This window comes from Pygocentrus nattereri, chromosome 21 (assembly GCF_015220715.1).
Source record: "Pygocentrus nattereri isolate fPygNat1 chromosome 21, fPygNat1.pri, whole genome shotgun sequence".
NCBI classification, from domain to species: domain Eukaryota; kingdom Metazoa; phylum Chordata; class Actinopteri; order Characiformes; family Serrasalmidae; genus Pygocentrus; species Pygocentrus nattereri.
This window is the reverse complement of record NC_051231.1, coordinates 13,353,242-13,375,718: the sequence shown is the minus strand read 5'-3', so window position 1 is coordinate 13,375,718 and position 22,477 is coordinate 13,353,242. Positions and strand designations below refer to the sequence as shown.

The window sequence follows — 22,477 nt, the reverse complement described above, 5'->3', positions numbered from 1 at the left end:
CAAGCTGCTTCAGATCTGAAAACAAACATCCACAGGTGTTTCTGTCCATCCTTCCACTGTGAGAAGACAACTCAGTGCTATTAGTCTGAAAGGATGTGTAGCTGCCAAGAAGCCTCACGGAGAAAAGGAGACAGACACATCAAACAAAGAAGCTGAACAACGGACTGACCACCCCAGAGTCCAGACCTCAACTTCACTGCATGTGTTTGATTAGTTCAGAAAATGATCAACCAACTTCTAAGACTGAACTTTGGAGGTGTGTCTGCAGATTCTTTGAGAAACTGAAAGTGAGTTTCCCGAAAAGATTGGAAGCTGTAATAAAGGTGAAGAGAGACACACTGAACATTCAAACATCTGATATCATAGCTTCTATATAATTCTACTAAATTATGATTTCTGCTTTTGTGCCTGTGGTCTCTGACTTTTACACAGTGCAATACATCTCATACCGGACTGTATAATTACCTGCTGAGTGTTAATGAGCCACTTTATTGAGAGCTGCTGTCTTACACTGTAGACGTAGTACCACAGCTAGAGAGGATAACTGTCCAAAATTAGCCTTGTACTTCCTGTCCCTCAACACATGTATTGCAGGCATGAGATCCTGCTTACTATTAAGAGAGTTACACCTCTCCATGTTTCATGCTACTAGGCTATTACATAATCACTTCAGACTGAGGCTATCATAATGTCATTAATACTGCATGCTGTAATCAATATGCTGGCTTCATTTAAAACGCCAGACTGCCTAGTGCATTACCCTTTGGATCCTGGTCAACATTTTAAATGAGTCTAAACCTTTATGTTGTTTTTGTTTGGGTGTTCAGTGTATCACTCTTTACCTTTATTACAGCTCCCAATATATTCAGGAGACTCACTTTCAGCTTTTTCAAAGAATCTGCAGACACACCTTCAAAGTTCAGTCATAGAAGTTGGTTGATCATTTTCTGAACTAATCAAACACATTCAGTGATGTTGAGGACTGGACTCTGGGGTGGTCAGTCCATTGTTCAGCTTCTTTGTTTGATGTGTCTATCTCTTTTTCTCAGTGAGGCTTCTTGACTTCTTGGCAGCTACACGTCCTTTCAGACCCATAGTGCCAAGTTGTCTTCTCACAGTGGAAGGATGGACAGAAACACCTGTGGGTGTTTTCAGATCTGAAGCAGCTTGATTTTCTCCTCTCTCTCAAAGATGAAAGCTTTAAGTGATGTTTATTTGATGGGGGCAGTGCAGGTGGTCTAGCAGGTCTTTCCCAATCGTCCGGAGTTCCATTTTCCAAATTAAAGCAATAGATTTTGGGGATTTGGAGACCTCTGTGGTGAAAATGTGTAATTGGATGCAATGTGTGAAAGAACATGTATAACGCTGGCTGTTTCTCAAACCCCCACAAGCTGATGACTCTGACTTTTGTGAGTGTATTGAAAGAGTATTTGAAGAGAATTCTGTCAAAACTTGGTGCAGGACACAAAGGGTGTGTGTGAATTATCTGCTATTGTCATCAGTATTTTGCGTTTAGACCTAAACATTACGTTGGAGCTTCTTCTTGAGCCTGTATGTGTGACGTTAATATGTGTGACATGGTCCACAAAACTCTGTCCTTGTACTTTTCACTTATAAATGTTTATTTCAGGCTTTACAGGGTGACTCACAATGGTGCATGCTCATAATATTTTAGTGTTCTTTTTACTCCATACTCATTAATGCTGCTTCTTTTAGCTTTAACAAAAACATTACATAGTGCTGCTTTAAAGAAATAAAGAGGGTCTCTGACTTTTGCACAGTACCATATGTCATATTTTGTTCCTGCAGTCATTTTATGAGGGCAGATGATTTCACATTTTGGCATAAAAGCCTAAGTGAAATAAAGAGCTCATGCCATTCTCCTCCTGACCTTGCTCCTCAGCTTCGTCTAGGCCCAGAGGGAGGCAGGGCTAGTGAGAAAACTTCTGGGCCAGTGGCCAGAGCCTGCCTGGCTGGTTGGTGAAACCACAAGCTATCCCATCGCTTGTCTTATAAATGTAACATTCTCATATTCTCTATCTGGAGGGGAGGGAAGTTTCCAATACAACAAGTGCCCCCTATGCCATGAGGAAGGGTGTAGCGCAGGCATGAGGGTAACATTATCTCTTTGAAGATTATAAGACTGCTGTATATCACATGACGGCTTGAATGGGTGGAACAAGAGCACTAAAAGAGTCCAACGTCTTTGGCTCAGTGTACAGCACCATAGAAACCAATGGCAGATTTACAGGTTTTAGTTCTTCTTGCTAGGTTTGGTCCTATTTGCACTTTCACAGTGTATGTAGTTGCCTATTTAGGATAGAAAAGCAAAGTGAAAAGGTCATAACAGCTTTCATTAGCACTTTAAAAGAATCTCCTCATGGCTCTTGACAGGATGACTCCTGAGCAACATGTCTAACCATTTCAAGTTTGGTCTCCTAGCTTTAGAAAGCGTTAGGAAAAGGATAGCCTGTTGGGCATACAGTGTGTCTACTGGTCAGGCAGCTGGTATGGAGGCAGGTGCGTGCCAACTCATTTATCAACAGCTCTGTAGGAGGGCCGGTCAGATTACAGAGGTTTCCAGGCTCTGACAATGGCCAGGTCTAAAAATATCTATTTGGCCAGAGGCTTTTCCACTTGCCTTCTTGTCTGGCTTCTACAGAAGAGTCCAGAGCGTCCGAGCAAACATGCAGGCATGCATATATGAAAGAGGCGTCAAAGCACAGATCCAAGCATGCTATCCCCCTGCACTCATGACCCGTACAGTGAAATACAGCCACAGGTACACTTACATACAATGTGTGTAAATCAAGATGACTGATTCAAAGCTACAGGAAGATCTGGTGCTGCAAAAAATGGCATTTTTTCAAGCAAAATGATATTAGATCTAATCAGGCAATGTAATATTTCTCATTGTTGTTAATCTTATTATAGGATTATTTAACATATTTCTTGATCATTTTTTACTTGTTGTGAGTGATTTTATTAAGTGACGTCATCTCACCACATTGGCAAATACTTGTTGTAACCTACCAACATAATTTCGCTTAGTGGGCATGCAAGTGTGAACACAGGACCTCAGAAGAAGGTTGCCTAGTCTGGTGAGTCCTGTATTCTTTTACATCACATGAACGGCCTGGTTTGCCTGGGGAAGCGATGGCACCAGGATGCACTGTGGTAAGCAGAAAGGGCAGTGGAGGCAGTGCAATGATCTGGGAGATGTTCTGGTCCAGACATTCAACAAGACATCAATCAGACACGAGACACCTACACTCAAATAGAAGTTGAGAAGTGGAGCCGCTGCAAATTTGGACTTTGTTTTCTGGCACTTCCCACTGATGCTGAAATGGATTGAGATCACTGTAAGCTCTTTATCATGTTCACCAAACCATTCTTGGATGCAGTGTCCTGCTGATAGAAGCCACTGCCTCTGTTTGCAGTTCTATATAAAACCATTTCATGCTTAAATGATTCTTGGCATCATGAAATCAGATTGACGGAGAATGTGTTGTATATATTTCAGTATACAACCTTTTTGAAAATGGTCCTATATAGCATTAAAGGGTTTTGCTGTTGTTATGATGTTGAGCTTATAACAGCAGAAAACCATTTTTGGTATTATCTCGAACCATTTTCAAAAATGTTCTATACAGAACCATATACAACACATTCTCCATCTATCTGAATAACAATTTCACAATGCATAGAACACTTTAGGCAAGCAAACAGTTGTTTGAGTGTTTCTATATAGAATGGTTCTATATAGAATCTATGTCTTTACTAAAGAACCCTTAAAGAACCATTTTTTAGAGAGTGAAGCTTAACATTGTAACAATAAGAAAGGTGCTACACTCTTTAAAAGATGGTTCTTCAATAAAATGGTTCTACATAGACCCATGAACATGCACAGAACTCTGGTGCTTTGCACCATGAAAGGGTTTTTCAGATTGATGGAGAGTGAGCTATAGATGATTCTATAAAAAGCCTTTTTGAAAAGGGTTCTATAGCACCAAAAAGGGTTCCACTACTGTTATAAGCCAAAGAACCTTTTTTGAAAAGGGTCCACCATAGTTCCAAGCAAAAGAACCTTTTTGGTGCTATATAGAACAGTTTTTGCTATGAGTATTTATAAAACCATAAACAGCACATTCTCCCTCAATCTGAAGAACCATTTCCCTATGCAAAGAACTTTAAGCATGAAATGGCTCTATATGGAACTAAATAGGACCACTGCTTTTACTAAAGAACCCTTAATATATATATATATATATATATATATATATATATACATATACATATATATTGTGTATAAGCATTGCAAAACCTTCATAATGTATCATTCACTTCTCAATCCATGCAGCCCACAAAAACGGACCATTTTGTATTCCCTGTCTCTGTGATGTCACAAAACCAACAGATTTGTGTTTCAGATGTACGACATTAAGCTACAGTGACATATAAACAGACCCTTATTAGTCCCACAATGGAGAAATTTCATCTCCACATTTAACCCATTCGTGAAGTGAAACACCACATACACACTAGTGAGTACACACACACTAAGGGGCAGTAAGCATACTTCTTCAGAGCGGTGGGCAGCCCTATCCGCAGCGCTTGGGGAACAGTTAGGGGTTAGATGTCTTGCTCAAAGACACCTCAGCTATGTGCTGTCGGCTCTGGGGATTGAACCGGCGACCTTCCAGGTTCCCTAACCCCCAGCCCATGAATGCCTTCAAGGCCAGCAATGCTGTGTCTGTGTGCTGGTGTAAAAGAGCTGAAGGTAAACAACTCAACAGATTGCACTTTAAAATCAGGACAAGGAGTCAAGCTCAGAGGTGTGACTGCTTGAGTGAAAACCTTTATAAGGCGTTTGTTTTCTACAGGACATTGTATGTCAGTATCAATCATGAAACCCCAGTAATAGCATTTGTAGCACAAATCATAAGTGACATCTGTGTCAAATTTAGGTGCAAGTGCATGCCTCTTTGTACTCTAGAGTGTTGCATGAATAGCAAAGGGTCAGAGTGTACAGTGCATGGAATGCTCTGTCCATCATGTTTACGGAAATGATGTAAAAGAATGCAGCTGAGTTTATGGGTGTTTATGATTGTGTTGCTAGGCCATTGCTATGGTATCCCAAAATTATAGGTAACCCTAATAAATAAAACAATCTTGAATTGAAAACCTGTGGTATGTACTAAAGAAGGCCATCCAGGAACTGGAAATGTTCTGCATGGAGTGGTGATCTGAGATCCCACCACAAGTGTTCTCCACAGCTAAGTTACAGTAATATTGGTAAGGGTGGCTTCAGCAAATATTACTAAATGTTAAATGTATGTTTAATGTGTTATTAAAGAAAACGTGTTTTAGTTTCAAAACAAAAAAAGCATGTAGCTTACCTATCTTTTTAAGCCCAAAAAATTGTTTATTGTGTGTGTGATGGTTATTCAACATATAACTTTTCGTTCATGTTCATGAAGGACGCCAGCAATTCTGCAGTTTCCTGTCCATCTCACTGCCTTCTGGTGAACCGTTTCACATTTTTTTACTGCCTCAGCTAGAACTGGAAAACAGTTGATATGATCAGAGTTACCGGATCCTCTGCCACTGCTGGTTCTTTCTGGCTGGACATTCCCTGGAAAGAAATTGCTTGGTCAGATGACGCTAAGCCAAGCCTGTAAATGACCCCATGTCTGTCTGCAGAATAGTCTTTGCATGGCCTGTGAGGTCAAGTCTTCTGCATCTGCTGCAGATTAATTGAGTATTTGTTAACTCTTGGATTCATCTTTGTCTTTAAATTTACTTCTGCTAAATGATTGGTGTGATATTTCAAATATTCTTACACAAATAGGCCTTCATGTACTCTCTATATAGAACCATGAACACTCAAAGGAACCTTTGTGTGATTAAAAGGTTCTTTATATTGCGAAAGCGTTCTTTAGATTGATGGAGAATATATTGTCTATAGTTCTATATAGAACCTTTTAGAAAAGGGTTCCATATAGCACCAAAAAGGGTTTTTTCTATTGTTCCAAGTTTGACATCGTAACTATAGTTGTTTGGTCAGATATAAGCTTGGGGATGATCATCTGTCAGCCTTCAAATACATTTTTCTGATTACTTACTATTTTATCTATCTGCAGTGTCCTAGGTATCTTTTCTCACTGTACATGCTTCCTCTAAGTAATGTTACTAGGAAACGTGAAATCACTTTTCATAGCTGTGTTAAATGAAGACTGTTGATAGGTTTTCTATCGATGTGTCAGATAGTTCCCAATGGATGTCACAACATTTTGTACAAATTGTGTAATAGTGCTTACAGTTGGCTGGGGATGATCTAGCTGGGCAGAAATTTCACAAACTGACATCCCATAATAGTGTTTAATTAAAAGTCACTGGGCTCTTTTCGATGACCCATTCTTTTGCTGTCGCTTGTCTATGGAGGCTGCATGGCTATGTGCTCGATTTTATACACCTGTTAGCAGTGAGTGTGGCTGGAGCCCCCAAACTCAATAAGAAGGAGAGGGAAATATCATGACAAATGAAAATAGTCCAAACTTGGAGTGCTTACTTGGCCCATTACTTGGATTAAAACACCTGGAGCAATAGTTTTAGGAGCGTCACCAGTCTAGAAATATAAACAGAATTATATCAATAAGAATGGGACATTTTGTTAGAAATGATGAAAGAATGAATCGAGCAAAATGCAGGGAAAAACTCCAAGAACATCTGTTTAATCTGTTAAAAAAACCCAAGGAGAATCTCCTGAATCATCTAAAAAACTGTAGTTTATGATTATGATCAAACTAACCTGAACAACATGTTGCAAATCTGCCATTAAAGCATTCCAGAACAGAGTTTATTCCAAATAGTGGGTAGAGTTTATTTCATTTTTAAAATATCTATACTAATAAAAGGGCGGCACCATGGTGCGGTGAGTAGCGTTGTCACCTCACTGCAAGAAAGGCCTGGGTTTGATTCCCCGGCTGGGCAACTAGGGTCCTTTCTGTGTGTAGTTTTCCCTGTGAGTGTCCTTCCACAGTCCAAAGACATGCAGTCAGGCCAATTGGACGTGGTAAACTGCCCCTAGGTATGAGTGAATGTCTGTCTGTCTGCCCTGTGATGGACTGGCAACCTGTCCAGGGTGTATCTTGCCTTCTGCCCGATGACAGCTGGGATAGGCTCCAGCGAGCTGGAAGGAGAAGGGGCTTAGAAGGTGTGTATATAATAATAAAAACATAAGGATGGGACAGAAGCTAGATTCAAAGTCTGGACATCCATTTTATTGCATGTGCTCCAAAGAACCATTTTAGACACTTGTAACTATGAGTCTTTTGAACCATTATAAATCCATGGCCATGACACTGACTGATCTCTGCATAACAAACAAACATCACTACTGTTCCATCTCTTTGAGAAGTCACAGAAGGCTGAGGCATTATTTGAGAATCAAATTCAGTGACAGAACACAGTCAGCAGTTACAGTGCCATAGCTGATTCAGCTATTCAGAGAGTCCTCTAAGTTAACTGCTCATGCACAAGTGCCACTGGATAGTCTACCACACATCTTGCTCATGCTCGGATAACCGCCTTGCACCTTCGGTACTCACACCCTCTCTCTTTTTTTTCCATTGTGTCTGCCAAAGATCTTAAATGTAGATGAGCTAAATATTGCATGTCCCACTGGTACCTGCTGACTATGTCTTTTGATGTCTTGGCTGATGTATGTGTAGGTTTATGTACCATCAAAATGTATGTATTTATTTATTTTCCAACCTCATACCTTAGAATTAAACAGTCTGTATCTTTAAGACTAATATATGTGAACGACCTCTGCTCTGATTGGCTGTCCTGTAGAATGCTTCATTCAAATCTGAGCTGAAATATTACTTATAAATTCGAATGCATTGGGATAACCTGCTGCAGGATAACCAGGAGGATATACGTTAGTGATTTTCATGACATCACAAAAACAACTACAGAGGGAAAGTTTGTGAATGAGCTTTAACAAAGTCAGCAAATAATGCTTCAAGAGTTAACTTAATTGGGTTTATATAGTGATTCCGAACAGTTACAATGGTATTGTTGTTATTAGGCTGTGCAGCTTGTTGTTAGGGTGATTGGTAAGGTGTTGCTAGGCTAATGCTTTGGCATCCCAGGTGGTTGCTAAAGTCAAATCAATTCAAATTTATTTGTATAGCGCTTTTTACAATGGATGTTGTCACAAAGCAGCCTCACAGAATTCCAGAAAAGACAAAGTTTTAACAAGAATGTAAAAACCCCCAGCACTGGTAAAGCATTGGTAGACTGTTGCTATGATAACCCAACATCCAAGCTATGGTCCTTAGATGTTGCTAGGCCATTGCTAGGGTATCCTATGTGGTTGCTAGGCAGTTGCTGTGCTATTCCAGGCAGTTGCCACCATAGAAATGGTCTAAACACACTCTAGCAACCACCTAGAATAGCACAGCAACTGCCTAGCAACCCCTTAGCAACCACTTGGGATATCCTGGTAATGGCTTAGCAACATCTAAGCAACTACCTGGGATGCCACTGCAACATGTGTTGTTAGGCCATTGATATGGTATCCCAGGTGGTTGGTTAGGTACTAATAGTATTAGTTAGTACTAATTAGTACTAACTAATCCTAGGTGGTTGTTACCTAGGTGGGTCTTACTAGCATACTTGTTTAGGAGGAGTGTACAGAAACTTGGCTATAGTGTGTGTAGTGAAATAAGAGGCAAAGATACAAGGTATTATACATTACATATGAATGACCTAGCATGTTGAGAATTCCCCCTTCAAGTCCTGTGGAAAAAAGCTCTTGATCAAACACTGTATAAACACTGTAAGTAAAGAAAAAAGCATAAGCAACCTATTCTGGTATAGGCTTAATGATACTTTATAAGGAACTTCTGTACCTTGACTATAAAGGTAAAGAGTTGGCATAGTAAATACTAAAACATCTGAATTATATTTTGTTGTCGAGGCTTCTGTATAATTTAGGAGTTTACTGTGAATAACTTGTACTTAATGGCCATTTTGACAGGGCCATTATGCACCCTTAACGCTAGTCTGAAATTTAGAGTTAAACCATTCTAGATTCTGATTATTCTTCTTATTGTGAGTTTCTAACTGACATTCTGTTCTTAGGACTGTTGGTAATTATTAGATCTTACAGTGCTTTAACAGATAGCAATATTGAATTACTGGACATGTTATCACTAAGCATGCACAGCTGTTTACTATTCTCTTTTTCTTTATTATTCTGTTTTAAGTGGCCTGTGCTGGTGAACAATGATGCAATGAAGATATCAGCTGATCTCTGTAATGAAGATAGAACACAAAAAGTGTCGTATGAATTGGGTTTATCAAATAGCTTTTCAGTTTTAGGAATACACATTAAGAAAACTCACAAATATAAATTATGTGACAAACATATACACACTTGTATGACAAACATACAAAGTCAAACAAAACATTATCTCTTTTTAAGAATGCTGCCTGAAGTACTCATAGCTGCTCATTTGTCGACATTTCAATGCATGTCCAGTTTACATATCAGTGGATGCAAAAAAAGTACAGTACAGTACAATACAGTGCCAGTTTCTTTCCTTTTACTTTAGAAACAAACCGTTATTTGGAAAGGTCTAATACCTATAAATACCTATAAATTTTAGAGTACTTAGAAATTAGGATTCTGATTAATAGGTGGCAATACGATAACACATCCTCTACATAGAACAATCTTATGACATAAAAACTGCCATAACCTTTGCACAGGCCCTATTTTATATGTTATTTTTCCCCCAATATGTTAAATTCACCAAAAAAACAAACAGTAATTGTGTATAATAATGTGTTCTCAGCAGAGGATGTGTTAAATTATTCACAGTTAATAAAACTTTGCCTTTGCTTTGAAATTTGGATTTTTACAAAGTTCAATACTACTTATATACTATTTCACTACTTATAGATCTTGTGATCTTTTTACACAATGTATAGTATTTATATGTGTTACTATTGAAGTAATTGAATACATTTGTATTCAGTTCCAAATACACAACTCTGAGTCATGTAGGATTCCTGCAGGTGTTCCTAAAGTGGAAATCGTAATAGTGAAATTATGATAAGCAATCAATGAGAAGAGTTTCAAAATACTGATGGAGGTTTCACACTAAGGTATGTAGAGAAAAAGAAATGGGATCTATTCCCAACATAAGGCACTATTCAGACCACATGTGTCAGGCTCCAGTCCTTGCAGGCCAAAACTCTGCAGACTTCAGCACAGTGTCTCATTAAGCACACCTGATTTAGCTCAACAGCTAATTAGCAAGACTTTCATAAACTAAATTCAGAGTGTTAGATGAGGGTAAATGCTTATCTCCACAGCACTTTGGCCTTAAAGGTACCAGTTTGACATACCTAATTTAGACTAAACTCAAACTATGTTAATTAGGGATGGCCCGAATTATGGCAGTTTTCAGCCTTTAGTCAATACTCCCTGGGTATAACGTGATTTTTATAGCCTAACATCACATGCATTGTTCAGTAATTGCCATTTTTCTATGGTTTTATGATAAAATGTTTTGTTTAAAAAAATTTAAAATACATTATTCCATCCAGCCCCAATGCCGATGGGGTAAGTGGATTTATTGAGTTCATTATTGTTAGACTCAACATACCTGTGCTGCTTTGAAAGAAAGAATTGAGGAATATATATAAATGTAATGCAATGGTAGCCCTGCATTTATCTGCAAAAGACCACAAGTAATGCTTCTGATTTGGTAGGTATCCCCCTGTTCACGTCAGCCCCATCCTGTAGAAACTGTAGAAATTCATAATAAAAGAACTTTTGGGGTTCTTCTGTGGTTATGTACTGAAATGTCTGGACTATTCATCATAATTAGAGCATGTTAACAATGTATATCCTGTGCTAATGCTATTTTGAAAGCTGTGTAAATATGTTTTGGGGAATTTCAAAGATTGTTAAAATTTCCAGCATGATGTAAACAAAGTGATTCAGTGTGGTTTGGTGTAAATTGTAAAAAAAAATGGTGGTGATTGGAACCGGATGTCCACCTCCAAAAGCTCTCTCACAGAAAGTTATTACATGATGCCTGACATGTGATACAAATGTGACATGGTGATTATTTTTAATTATGGCCACAAATCTCAGTATATTAATTCATGGCCAAGCCTTATTTAAAACAATCAATATATCACGTCATCACCATGGCTCTACTAGTTCCGAGAAGGTAGTTTTTACATTAAAGTTTCTCTACAATAAACTGTTTCACATCGAACCACTCTGAATGACTTTGCATCTCAAACATTAAATTATACAGCAACTTTTCAAAATCAGTGAAATTCCCCTTTAAAGTGGCACACATATGTATGACATATTTTTGGACTATGCTCGTTCCTGAAATGATCTAAAATACATTTTATAGTTGCCTTAGTCTTGTTTCTTTGCTTTTCAGGAAGGACCTTTAAATCAACATCATATTTACAAAGTATTATTGTAGAAAGTCCTGCGTACCTAAGTGAACAGCATTCACAGAATATATTAATATATTTGCATAGCAATTAAGTCAAACCCAAAACAAATGCACACACAACCAAACAAAAGTACAGACATGAAATGCCCTCTAATTTTGTGCTCTGACATAAAAAAATATACAAGAACATATTTTCTGTCAAACTGGTAAGTACGAATGGCAGTTTCTGGGGAAGGTGGAAAAAAGGCCCTCAGATAACATTCCAGAAGGTGATGGACCAGAAATGCTAGATTTCCTTACTTATTTGGCAATATTTGCCCATTATTCTTGTTTATAGTCTATTTTTTTCATTTTAAATGTGCTCATTACTCCAATTTCAGGAAACATATTTCCGGTAAGTGATCTCCGTCTTTGCTTCTCAGAATGGTAGAGTATCCATGAAGATTTTCTCTACAATAGGGGGTGGAGGCACCAGGTCTTCCAACTTCAGATAAAAAATACGCTGCAGGCCCTGAGTGCACAAAGTCCTCAGTTCGGGCAGTTTGCCAAGTAAGCGGGACATGTTGAGCTGAGGTCTGCTGTGGTCTGTGCTGCTGCTGCTGCTGCTGCTGCTGTTGATGTGATCTCTCAGACACGCAACCAGGCGATTTTGAAGCTCCTCCACACGTTTTGGTTCCTTCAGACCGTGGCGGTCTGCAAAGAAAGTGGAAGTCAATGGTGAAGAAAGATTTATTGAAAACTGTATTAGGGCTGCATGGTGGCTAAAGTGTGTGTGTCGACATTTTAAATAAGAATTCCCAAACAAGAGCGGTTTGGTGTGAAATTGTACAGATTTCTTTGCAGTGGTGGTGGTAGGAACCAGGGGTCACCATAACTACAACACAAAAATAGCCATTTTATTTACCAACCCGAAACCCCAAATGTGTGTGTGTGTGTGTGTGTGTGTGTGTGTGTGTGTGTGTGTATGTATGTATGTATGTATATATATATATATATATATATATATATAAACCTTCAAATATAATCTCCAAAATTATACCCTTACAGGAGAAGGAAAAAACATACTTTACTTTTAATGTACATAATTTTTCCCAAGTAACTTTGTGCCATTTCTTTTTCTCCATTCATCATGAAATTTTTACACAATGTTCAAATTATGTAAAAAAACTGAGATATGAGGTTTTGTTCCATCAGCAGCTATATATATATACACACACACACACACACACATACAAAACACAAGCTGTGTATTATAGTGTCACAAGCTACTATGTTAGCTCCAAGCCAAACAGCCAGTGAACCTACACCTGTCTCTTGAGTTTTTAAATGGAATGTTCATGCTGAAAGTGTGAAAAAATATATGTTTTCTTATTTGTAAGATAAGGGAACATTTTGCCTTATCACCAGGTTCCTATCACTAACATTGTGGACTATTCTGACTGATTTCACACCAAAGCACTCTGAATGACTTTTCGACATTCATATGTACATTTTTTAAATTCCTCTTTGAAGATGAGATAAAATAATGAGATAAAGATAAAATGTTCCAACCAACCCTCCATCACCCTGTCCACGCCACTCCCCACAGCACCACACCCTGCCCACACCCGACCCAATAATATCCTGAATGCCTTAATTTATCAAAACATTAACTCTCACAGTACAGTAAACACACTCTGATTGGTTAGAGGGCTCATTCGCATATCGTAGCTCAAACCATGCAATATCAATGAATAACGCTTCAAAATTGACATTATGAAGCCTCACACTACAGGCGTCTGCAAAAGTTTAGGTGCCCGGGTTAAATTACATTGCTGACTTTAATAGTTTAACATATAGGAAAAAAGAACGCATAAAATAATGTTTTGTAAACATTTGCATGAACCACTTTTTCCAATATGCTACATTCACTAAATAAACAGTAATTTTCCATTAAAACGTGCAGAAGTGTGTTCCCTGATCTTCACTTAGAAAATCAACAAAATGTGAATTCGACTGGGTGTGTCCAAACTTTTGCATGCACCTGTGTATAAACATTTACTTCATTCTAGTGAGTTGCTGATGGGTCTCACCTGTGATGATGACAAGAGCTGCCAGGCAACAGAAAGATGTTACATCCAAGCTCATGCGATGGAGGCTGTTGGAGAAGTCCATGATAGAATCGAGCCAGTCGCCAAATCCTCGCGCACACTGCAAACGGTGCAGCACTACACCATTACAGAAGATCAGCTTATCCTCCTCAGGATTTGTCCTGCAAGCACAAGCATACAGTTCTCATTTCTAACCACAAGCCACATTTATGAATGTTGATGTGGAAGAACCATCAGAATGGTGGGACTGTTTTACCTGTAAGCTACTCTCAGTATGAAGAGCTCCACGAAGGCAGACTCCAGCAGCAGCTCCTGGTCCTCTCGACAGAAGGCGCTGAATCCAGGGATGGTCTCGGCCCATTTCTGTATAACTTCCATGGTCCCGGTGAGAAGGTCATAGAACAGTCGGATGTCATTGGCATCTTCCTTTTCAGACAGGCTGGACACATCTTCCTGATACTGGACAGAATGGAAGTCAGTGTTAAAATGCAACCCTTTACATTTGGCTTGAAGGTGTGAGACTGAGCTTCAAATTAATCCCCTGATTACTTTATCAGCATCTATGACACTGTATTTATTAAAGCTGTAACAATACAATGTATTTTTTTGTATATTGTACTGTAGCATCTTGTATTCTCTCATATTCTGCTATATTTGTGCTGAGGTCATGGTGACCCCTGGATCCTATCTACACCTCTGTAAAGACATCTGAACCATTTCACTCCAAATGACTCCACACTGAATGACTCTTTTTACATCTCAAACACTGAAATATCGAGGAATTTTGAAGACCACGGTGGAAGACTATTAATTTTGAGAGATGTTCAGTTTCTTTACCTTGGAGTAGTCCAGTGTTCCCAATACAGGACTGGAGTCAAGATGAGCCCTTACAAGAGAGGCAATAATGTTCACAGGCTGAGTACTGTCTGGAACATTCTTAGGCTTTGAAGGCAGACGTCCTCGTCTCCCTTTAAGGCTGTCTGTACGCACAACTGAAAACGGAGAAGAGTTCATTAGCAAACAAGCAAGCAAGTGCATAACATATTGTTTTATTAACAGCAATAACATATTTCCAATCAGAAAAGTGAGGCAGAATTCTATATTACTACTCCGTTGTTGCTCATGATCTGAATTTGAATATATTTAAAATATGTTGGCATGTTGATGTCATTTCTTGGCATCTAAACAAACAGAAGCAAGTGCAGACTCAAATCTGTCGATATAGAATGTAAATGTAGCTAAACTATGTGATTCCATATGTAATTATGTGAATAATAATAGCAGAATAAAAGCAATAATCTAGACTTTCAAGGGTTAACATGCTGGTTAGCATGTGTTCACTTTTACCTTCTTTGACCATTCCCACTGCAAGGCACTTCTGAAAACGACAAAACTGGCACCGGTTGCGCCGCCGTTTGTCAACTGGGCAGTCCTTATTGGCAAGGCAGACGTATTTGGCGTTCTTCTGAACGGTGCGCTGTAAAAAAACAAGAACCATAAGATATTGAAGGTATAAATCTAATGGAGAACACACGAGAACAGCATTTTGATGGTTCATTTAAGGTTTATGGAACAGCTTACCTTAAAAAATCCTTTGCAGCCTTCGCAGGTGCGTACCCCGTAGTGTTGACAGGAGGCACTGTCCCCACAAACTGCGCAGTGGCCTTCGTTGGGGCTCCGGGTTTTCGGGGATGGATGAGATTCACGCCTTTCCTCCTTCAGCATTGGACTATCCAAGCCCCTGTGGTCAAGCTCCAGGGCCTGGAAATGCAGTGGAGATGCGTGGTGAAGTTGGGACAGCTGTCCAAAAGCATCCTCTTCCCCGATTTGCAGCTGGTGATCCCCAATGGGTGACTGCTGCTGCTGCTCCAATGCTGTGTTGAATGTGAAGAAGGAGGGCTGCTGGGGAACAGAGTTGACATCTGACACCCAACAGCCAGGAGCAGAAGAATAGGGGCTGAACGGGGTGTCCCAGACCGAAGCAGACTGGGTCTGGAACCCTGGGGTGGAGGGCGAGGCAGTGGCTGAAAGGGGGCTGCCGTAGTAGTCAGATCCACAGGAGGACACTGTTTCGTCCAGATAGCCAAAGGAAAAGGTGCCTGGGTAGCACCCGTAGACCTGAACGTCATCCAGTTTGAAGGGCGACTGCTGATCACGTGGGCTTGAGCTTTCAACTAAAGGGTGGCTGATGTTGCTGGCTGAGACAGAGGCAGTGAACTGGCAGGAGAAGGTGTCAAGCTCACCAGCTTGGTTCTCCACTAGAGTGTTGATGCCAGGCAGCGATGGTGGGGACAGCTGCTCCATCTGGCCACTGAGGTCCATGCCCAGCTTGGTGGAGAGTCCTGAATTTAGGAAATCGGGGCTGAAGTAGTTGTTTTCATAAGGCAGAGCTCCATACTGGGTCTCAACACAAGGCATTGCTGCAGCTGCAAATATATACCGATTATTACTTTTGACTACTGAATATTTTTAATAACTATCACAGCAGAACTGAATAAGATCAGGGATGCACTAATACTGGAATTGTGGGCCAATGGCAATGTCTGTACATATCTGCTGATGCTGCTATATAAGCTGTTTACAAAATGTAGAAATTGGGATCAGCATCAGAGAAATCAAAGATCAAAGATAAAAAAATATATATAGCATTTATTTCTGTAGAGTAATACGCAGTAAATGCAGTGTATGTTAAAAGAAATATAGTTATTTTAGTGCAGTAACTTGGTGTCAACTAAATATTCTGCTCTCCAGAGTGCATCAAATATTGGTTTGAAATACTGGTCATATCTAAAAGTATCGATCCTGATAACTTTTTTAAAAGCAATTATCTGCTGATACACAACACGATTCCAATATTATTGTGCATACCTAACTATTATAATTATGCTTTACAAACATGCCATCCGTGTTGAAACAAAATCTTATAACTTAATAAAAGAATATTATTAATGTAGTAAGTAATTTTGAAACAACTCTTAACAAAGAAAGGGGCCAAAAAGGGTTCTTAATGCCACAGAAGGACAATTTATGGCTCCGTAAAACAACTTTTTAATGATAATCATTTTTGTAAATGATGTGTGAACAATATCTCTATAGTTTGAAGCATGTCCAAAGAGTATGTAAAGATTCTACACCAATAAAAGGACTGGAACTAGATGTCCAAGCCAAGGAACCTTCATTTTTAAATGAAACAGTGCAGTTGTAACAAGGATTTGACACAACAGTGAAAATTTCCCCGCTGTTGGAAACAAGAACTTTGTATTTCTAAAATGCCAACTTTACAGGAGAAGAAAAAAACATTTAACTCTAATGGAAGTTAATGCAAAAAGATTTTATTCCAGTTAATCTTTGACCATTTCTGTTTATCTATTTGTTGCAAAATTTGCTCATGATATTAAAGATAGCATATAGTTTTACATTACGTCAAAAAATGAAATATAGAGGAGGGTTTGTTTCAACAGCGTTGATGTGCATTATGAGATCTGTCTACACCCCCGTTCGCATGCACAACTTCGCAGATCTTGTGGAAGTGTCACTTCAGAGGCATCTTAGCACCTCTTGGCAGCAGCTATCGCAGCTCCTGGGCTACTACTGTGCCTTTTCAAACCTCGCCGAAATTCCAGGAAAAGCTTAGAGAGCCGGTTGTGTACGGAAAGATAGTCTTGCCTGAGGAGATTTTATTACCAGCCCTTAACGCTCAAATCCCCGCCCCCCAGTTATAAACACTCTCTACCCCAGTCCTGTAAGACTGACGGCATTTAGGAGAACATGGAGTTGGGTTTCAGATACGGGCAACGGGCCAAGCAATGCAGAGAGCTCAAAAGGGCCAACATTGGGGGACTGAGCTGAGGGGAGGGTAGAAAAGACAGCTCGTAATTATCAGTGAGTCTTTCAAGCATTATTAATAAACTGAGTAAACTTGGCGGTACGCTGTCAGAAAAAAGGGCACCAACAGTATCTCCTCAGAGGTACAACAATGGTGTTATGGTTGTAAAAGTACACTACACTTTACCATGCATGTACCTTTTTATTACTTAAAGAGGAGAGCCCCCGATTTGAAAGTGGTTTGGTATGAAATGGTTGACTGTAGACACTCCAATTTCTTTACAGTGAAGATTATGGAAACTAAGGGTCTCCATGACTACAACACAAATAAAGACATTTTATTTAATATCCAAAACCACCAGTGATATATGGAATGTTGTTGATGGGAAAACAGTGGAAAATCTGAAAAAGGTTTTCTTTGTGGACTGTTTTGAGTGCATGTCTGTTGGCTAGGGAAATGTTAATATGTAAAAAGTTTTAGTCCAATATCTTCTCTGAACTATCAAAAAATAATGTCTCAGTCATCAGGCAGCATATTCATATCACATCATTTCATGTAGTGACTTGTAGTGAGGGAGCTTTTAAAGGTGGATGTCTGGTTCCTATCACCACCACTGGGAACAATTCTCTAGAACTAGAGCATTTCACACCAAACCACACTTTTTTTATATATATGAACCATTTACCTAGATAGAAATTTTGAGAAATTGGTGGAATTCCCCTTTAACTCTTTGTAAAAAGAAAAATAGAGTCTGCCATAGTAGTAAGTTAAGTACTTAATCATATATATATGTGGGCATGCTGTATCTAGTTGTATATATAGTGTAGTACGACTTCTGTATTCACAATTTATTAGGCTAACAGGTTGACCAGCTTTTTGTTGACAGCTTTGTTATTTCAGATGATGAATGCAGCTAATCCAGCTGACCTTTTGACCTCTATGGAAGGCATCCACATCACACGGTTGTTTCATGACCAGTGAATATGCACCATGCGAGCACGTAGTCAAATACTTACACACATAATAAACTGTAGACAACAGCAGCATGTCACTAAGACATGCGATAGCCCTTACTGCCATCCATAGGGTTAATGCTCATCACCACGTATGTGCTTGGCATTATAAACCCAGTGACCAGCAACGGGTGGAAAGAATTATGCTCCACAGTAAATCTGAATAGCTTCATCTGAGTTATGATAGCAACTAAATGAAGGACTTATAACCCAATGAAGCACTGAAATGTGCACACACAGTGTATGACTGTATCTAAAACAACTCTAAATTATGTTGTGTTGATTTTGGTGACAGTCTAAGTGCTCCACATTGAAGATAAACATAAAATATGAACTGTGCCATAACTTTTACACAGGCCCACATTCCCAGTATGTTGATTCAGTTAAACACATCATTTAAAAACAGTAATTGTGCATTAAAATGTGTGCTCTCTGTAGAGGACTTGTTAACTTATTTTCACTTAGTAAATTAACCATATGTGACTCTCTGACATCTTTAGTTTTAGCACTGGAGCTAATGTAGCTAAGAAGTCAAAAGCTCCAGTGCTAAAGCTAAAGAAGCAAACTCCAGATACCAAACGTGGCGAAACCAGCTGACTATGCTGGGTCTGATTGGTGAAAAGGATCAATGTGATTTTTTAGTGAAATACTTTAACTGGAGAAAGAATGGTACTGCAGGTCCTTGTTATGGAGGCAAATTCTTCATTATATCTGTCTGAAGACACACTGTTCAATCATTGCATTAGCACAATAAGGAAAAACATCACCAGCCTATCCCAGCAGTCTTCAGGTGTATCCTGCCTTCCGCCCGAAGACTGCTGGGATAGGCTCCAGCACCCCCCCACGACCCTGACGGAGAAGTGGCTTAGAAAATGGATGGATGGATCACCAGCCTTGTTCTCATTGGTCTCCCCCAAAAAGCACACATTAGAGACAGGTATACCTGTCCCATCCACTTTTGTATTATCTTTTTTGGCCCTTGGCCCAGTCACACTTTGACTTTGACAAAAGATTTGAGCACTCTTATTCTAAAATGATGAAATTCTGTATTGCTGTACCTCTAATAGCACACAATTTTTGTCATTTTTATACTTTTATCCACAATACAATTTGGGCAATTTGGGCAAAAATCAGTCCAGTGTGACCCCAGCGTGACCAAAGGAATAAATATGACAGGATAAGTGCTCAAAACTCACCTTTTATCCTTTTAATTCATATTATGCAGAAAATGTTAGTTATAAAATCAACTCAACAAGAGAAGATACAGATTTTCATAATACATATAACTGATCAATTTCAAAACGTTTTCTTTCAAACTATTATAATAACAGCATGTAGGGCAGGGCTACATGACCATATATATCATTGTCTTTATAATAACACAACACAATACAGTATTCTGTCAACATATTGCGCATGTTTCATTATAAAGAGAACAAAATTAGTCCTGTTTTAGTGCATTTAGTGCCAAATATTGAGTAAAAATGATTTCTGTGCAGTCATTTCACACTTTTTGATAGTATCATTTTTAACTGGAGCACTACTGGTTCTGTTCCAACTGATCGAATGCGTGAAAAATGATATATCGTATAAGTTTCTTTGAGTATCGCAATATTATATTCGTGCCATATCGCCCACCTCTCTTCTACAGGATGTAAAACCCATTTTGACAACTCTTTGACCCCTAGTCCACGACAAACACTGCACTTTTGGCCAGAAAGTTAGGCCATCCTCTGGTCTAAAGCGCTCTGAGGACAAACCCCAGAGCACTGCTCACACTGACACGGTCTACAGTCTGGAGAGCTGACTCCATTACAACCAAAACAGTAACACACCCCCTCCACATTCCGCACTCCACCGCTTTGCTTTAGACACCGTAGACGAGCCCAGTTAGCACAACAACAGCGCAACAGGTTGGGACTAACATTCTAAATTCTCCGTTCCACCTTAAAAGGCGCAGCAGTTACATTCAGGCGCCTGAATATATGCTGACCGCTGCGCTATTTAAGGTGGAACGGACAAGTTAGAATTGTAGTCTCACGCTGCCAACCTGTTCTCAAGAGAACACTTCAGTGAAAGCCTACCTGCGCGAAAACTCTCTTTAATTCCAGCCAGACAGAGAGGAGAAGCTGAGCAGCAGCAGGTCCCGTCTCATCTCCAGAAGACAAACAGTGCGCGAGCTGCTCGCACCTGACGTGCCATTCAATATATTTTTGCCGTTACGTCGCACCGCGGGGGGCGTGGTCTCGCCATATATGGACAGCAAAGAGGACGCCTTTCCGGGTGGCCAGCCAATCCGCTCCTTCGCACGTGATGACGCACGCACGACCGGGATTCCATTGACGCAAAAGACGGCGGAACCAGTGTGATCTAAAAATAGCGCTCAGACGTACAGACGCAGGAGACGCGCGCGGCTATTACTGCCTGGAATGGCCTATAAATAGACGTCAGGCGATGATGACATTGTAGATCCGAAAAAAAGGAAAAGAAAAGGGTCCGAAATTAACGCCTGGCTTAAATGCCTTTAGGCAGCCGTGCCAAAGCGACCGTGACCGCTTGGAAGAGGAAGCGGCGCTCTGGTTGGGTTGATGCACGCGGGCTGTTGACGTTTGCTGTTGTTTTCCTTGCGCTTTTATTTCCATACAGAATGCGGTTGAGGAGAGAGCTGGGTAACGCAGCCTAAAGGGGGAATTCCACTGATATTTCTGAATTTCTCTTTAACTTAGCCTGTGAGATGTAAACAAAGTCGTTCGGGGTGCTTTTACAGGCGTTTAGCTCTTCACAATCCTGACTCATTAAGCTTCTCTGCGACGGAGCGTCTCACATCAAAGCCCATCCGAAAGACTTGGTTTACATCTTAAAGGGGAATTCCAGCTGTTTCTCCAAACTGCTGTTGAGTGTAAGTCATTCCGAGTGGTTTCACTCAGAGAAATGGTTCATTATGGAAAGAAAGGGTGGTGATGGGAGCCAGGGGTCATCATGACTTCAACGCATATATGGACATTTTATTTACTATCCAAAACCACCGGTGAACCTATGAGATTCATATGGAATGTTAATGACAGTGAAATAGTGATAAATCTGAAATGATAAGTGTGTTTTGCCACACAATACCCTGCACGTAGCCCTCCACCACGAATGGATTGTAAGAAGATACCATTTTTGGCCAAAACCTACTTAAAACTCTTGCAAAACAAGAAGTTTATTATTAACCATTCCATGTAGTAACTTTCTGTGAGGGAGCTTTTAGAGGTGCATGTCGGGTTCCATTCACCACTACTGAGAACAATTCAGACTTGGGTAAGTTCCTCTAGAACGGAGCATTTCACAGCAAACCACTCTGAAAGACTTTGTTTACAGCCTTAAAAGGGAATTTCACAAATTTTTTAAGCCAGTAAGTAACTCATCAATAAATCCTTTTACATCAAACCACTCTTAATGATTATGTTTACATCTTATTTGCTGAATTATACAGAAAATATGCAAAATTGTTCCATTGTTATTATTTAATGCAGAGCTGTTGTTTAGAGAATTGGTGGAATTCCACTTTAAAGTTGCTGCTTCAGTGCAATAATGACTGAAGTTGAAGTTAAAGTAAGCTACAACTTCCATACAAGTATAAAAGTAGCAACTTGTGGAACCAATTGAGAGTAAACTCAACAAAGCAATTGGTAACTGCACATTAATAACTCACGTATAACACAGTACACTCTCAGAAATAAAGGTATTAAACTGTCACTGGGGCAGTACCCTTCTTGTCACTGGGGTAGGACCCATAATGGTTCATCTCAATATCTTTAGTTAGGGAATAGAATTTGACCATAATCCACTGAAATTATATTTCCTAAGCTGTATTGACTCCACACATTCAGTCTCGTCTCCAGACTTTTATTTTATTGTTCTGTTGTAAAACATTCGGTTATGAAAAGGTACAAATACACACATTTCACATAGAAAAAACATATTTAACGTTCAGAATTGGACCTTAAAACCTCTGTTGTACCTTTGAGGAAAAATTTATATTGTTTGTACCTTGATGAACAAAAA

General features: G+C 39.5%; 1 protein-coding gene across 1 annotated transcript; it reads right to left on the bottom strand.

The window, feature by feature from the left end:
• Nucleotides 1–9,351: 9,351 nt before the first annotated feature.
• LOC108424607 (probable nuclear hormone receptor HR38) lies at nucleotides 9,352–20,638 on the bottom strand. The gene is made up of 7 exons (XM_017692738.2): nucleotides 20,515–20,638; nucleotides 15,173–16,017; nucleotides 14,939–15,068; nucleotides 14,429–14,583; nucleotides 13,848–14,050; nucleotides 13,574–13,752; nucleotides 9,352–12,194 (listed from the first exon to the last, which is right to left on the bottom strand). Exons 2-7 carry the CDS (start codon nucleotides 16,007–16,009, stop codon nucleotides 11,920–11,922), a joined length of 1,779 nt encoding a protein of 592 aa, XP_017548227.1. The 5' UTR covers nucleotides 16,010–16,017; nucleotides 20,515–20,638; the 3' UTR covers nucleotides 9,352–11,919.
• Between the last annotated feature and the right edge of the window lie 1,839 nt (nucleotides 20,639–22,477).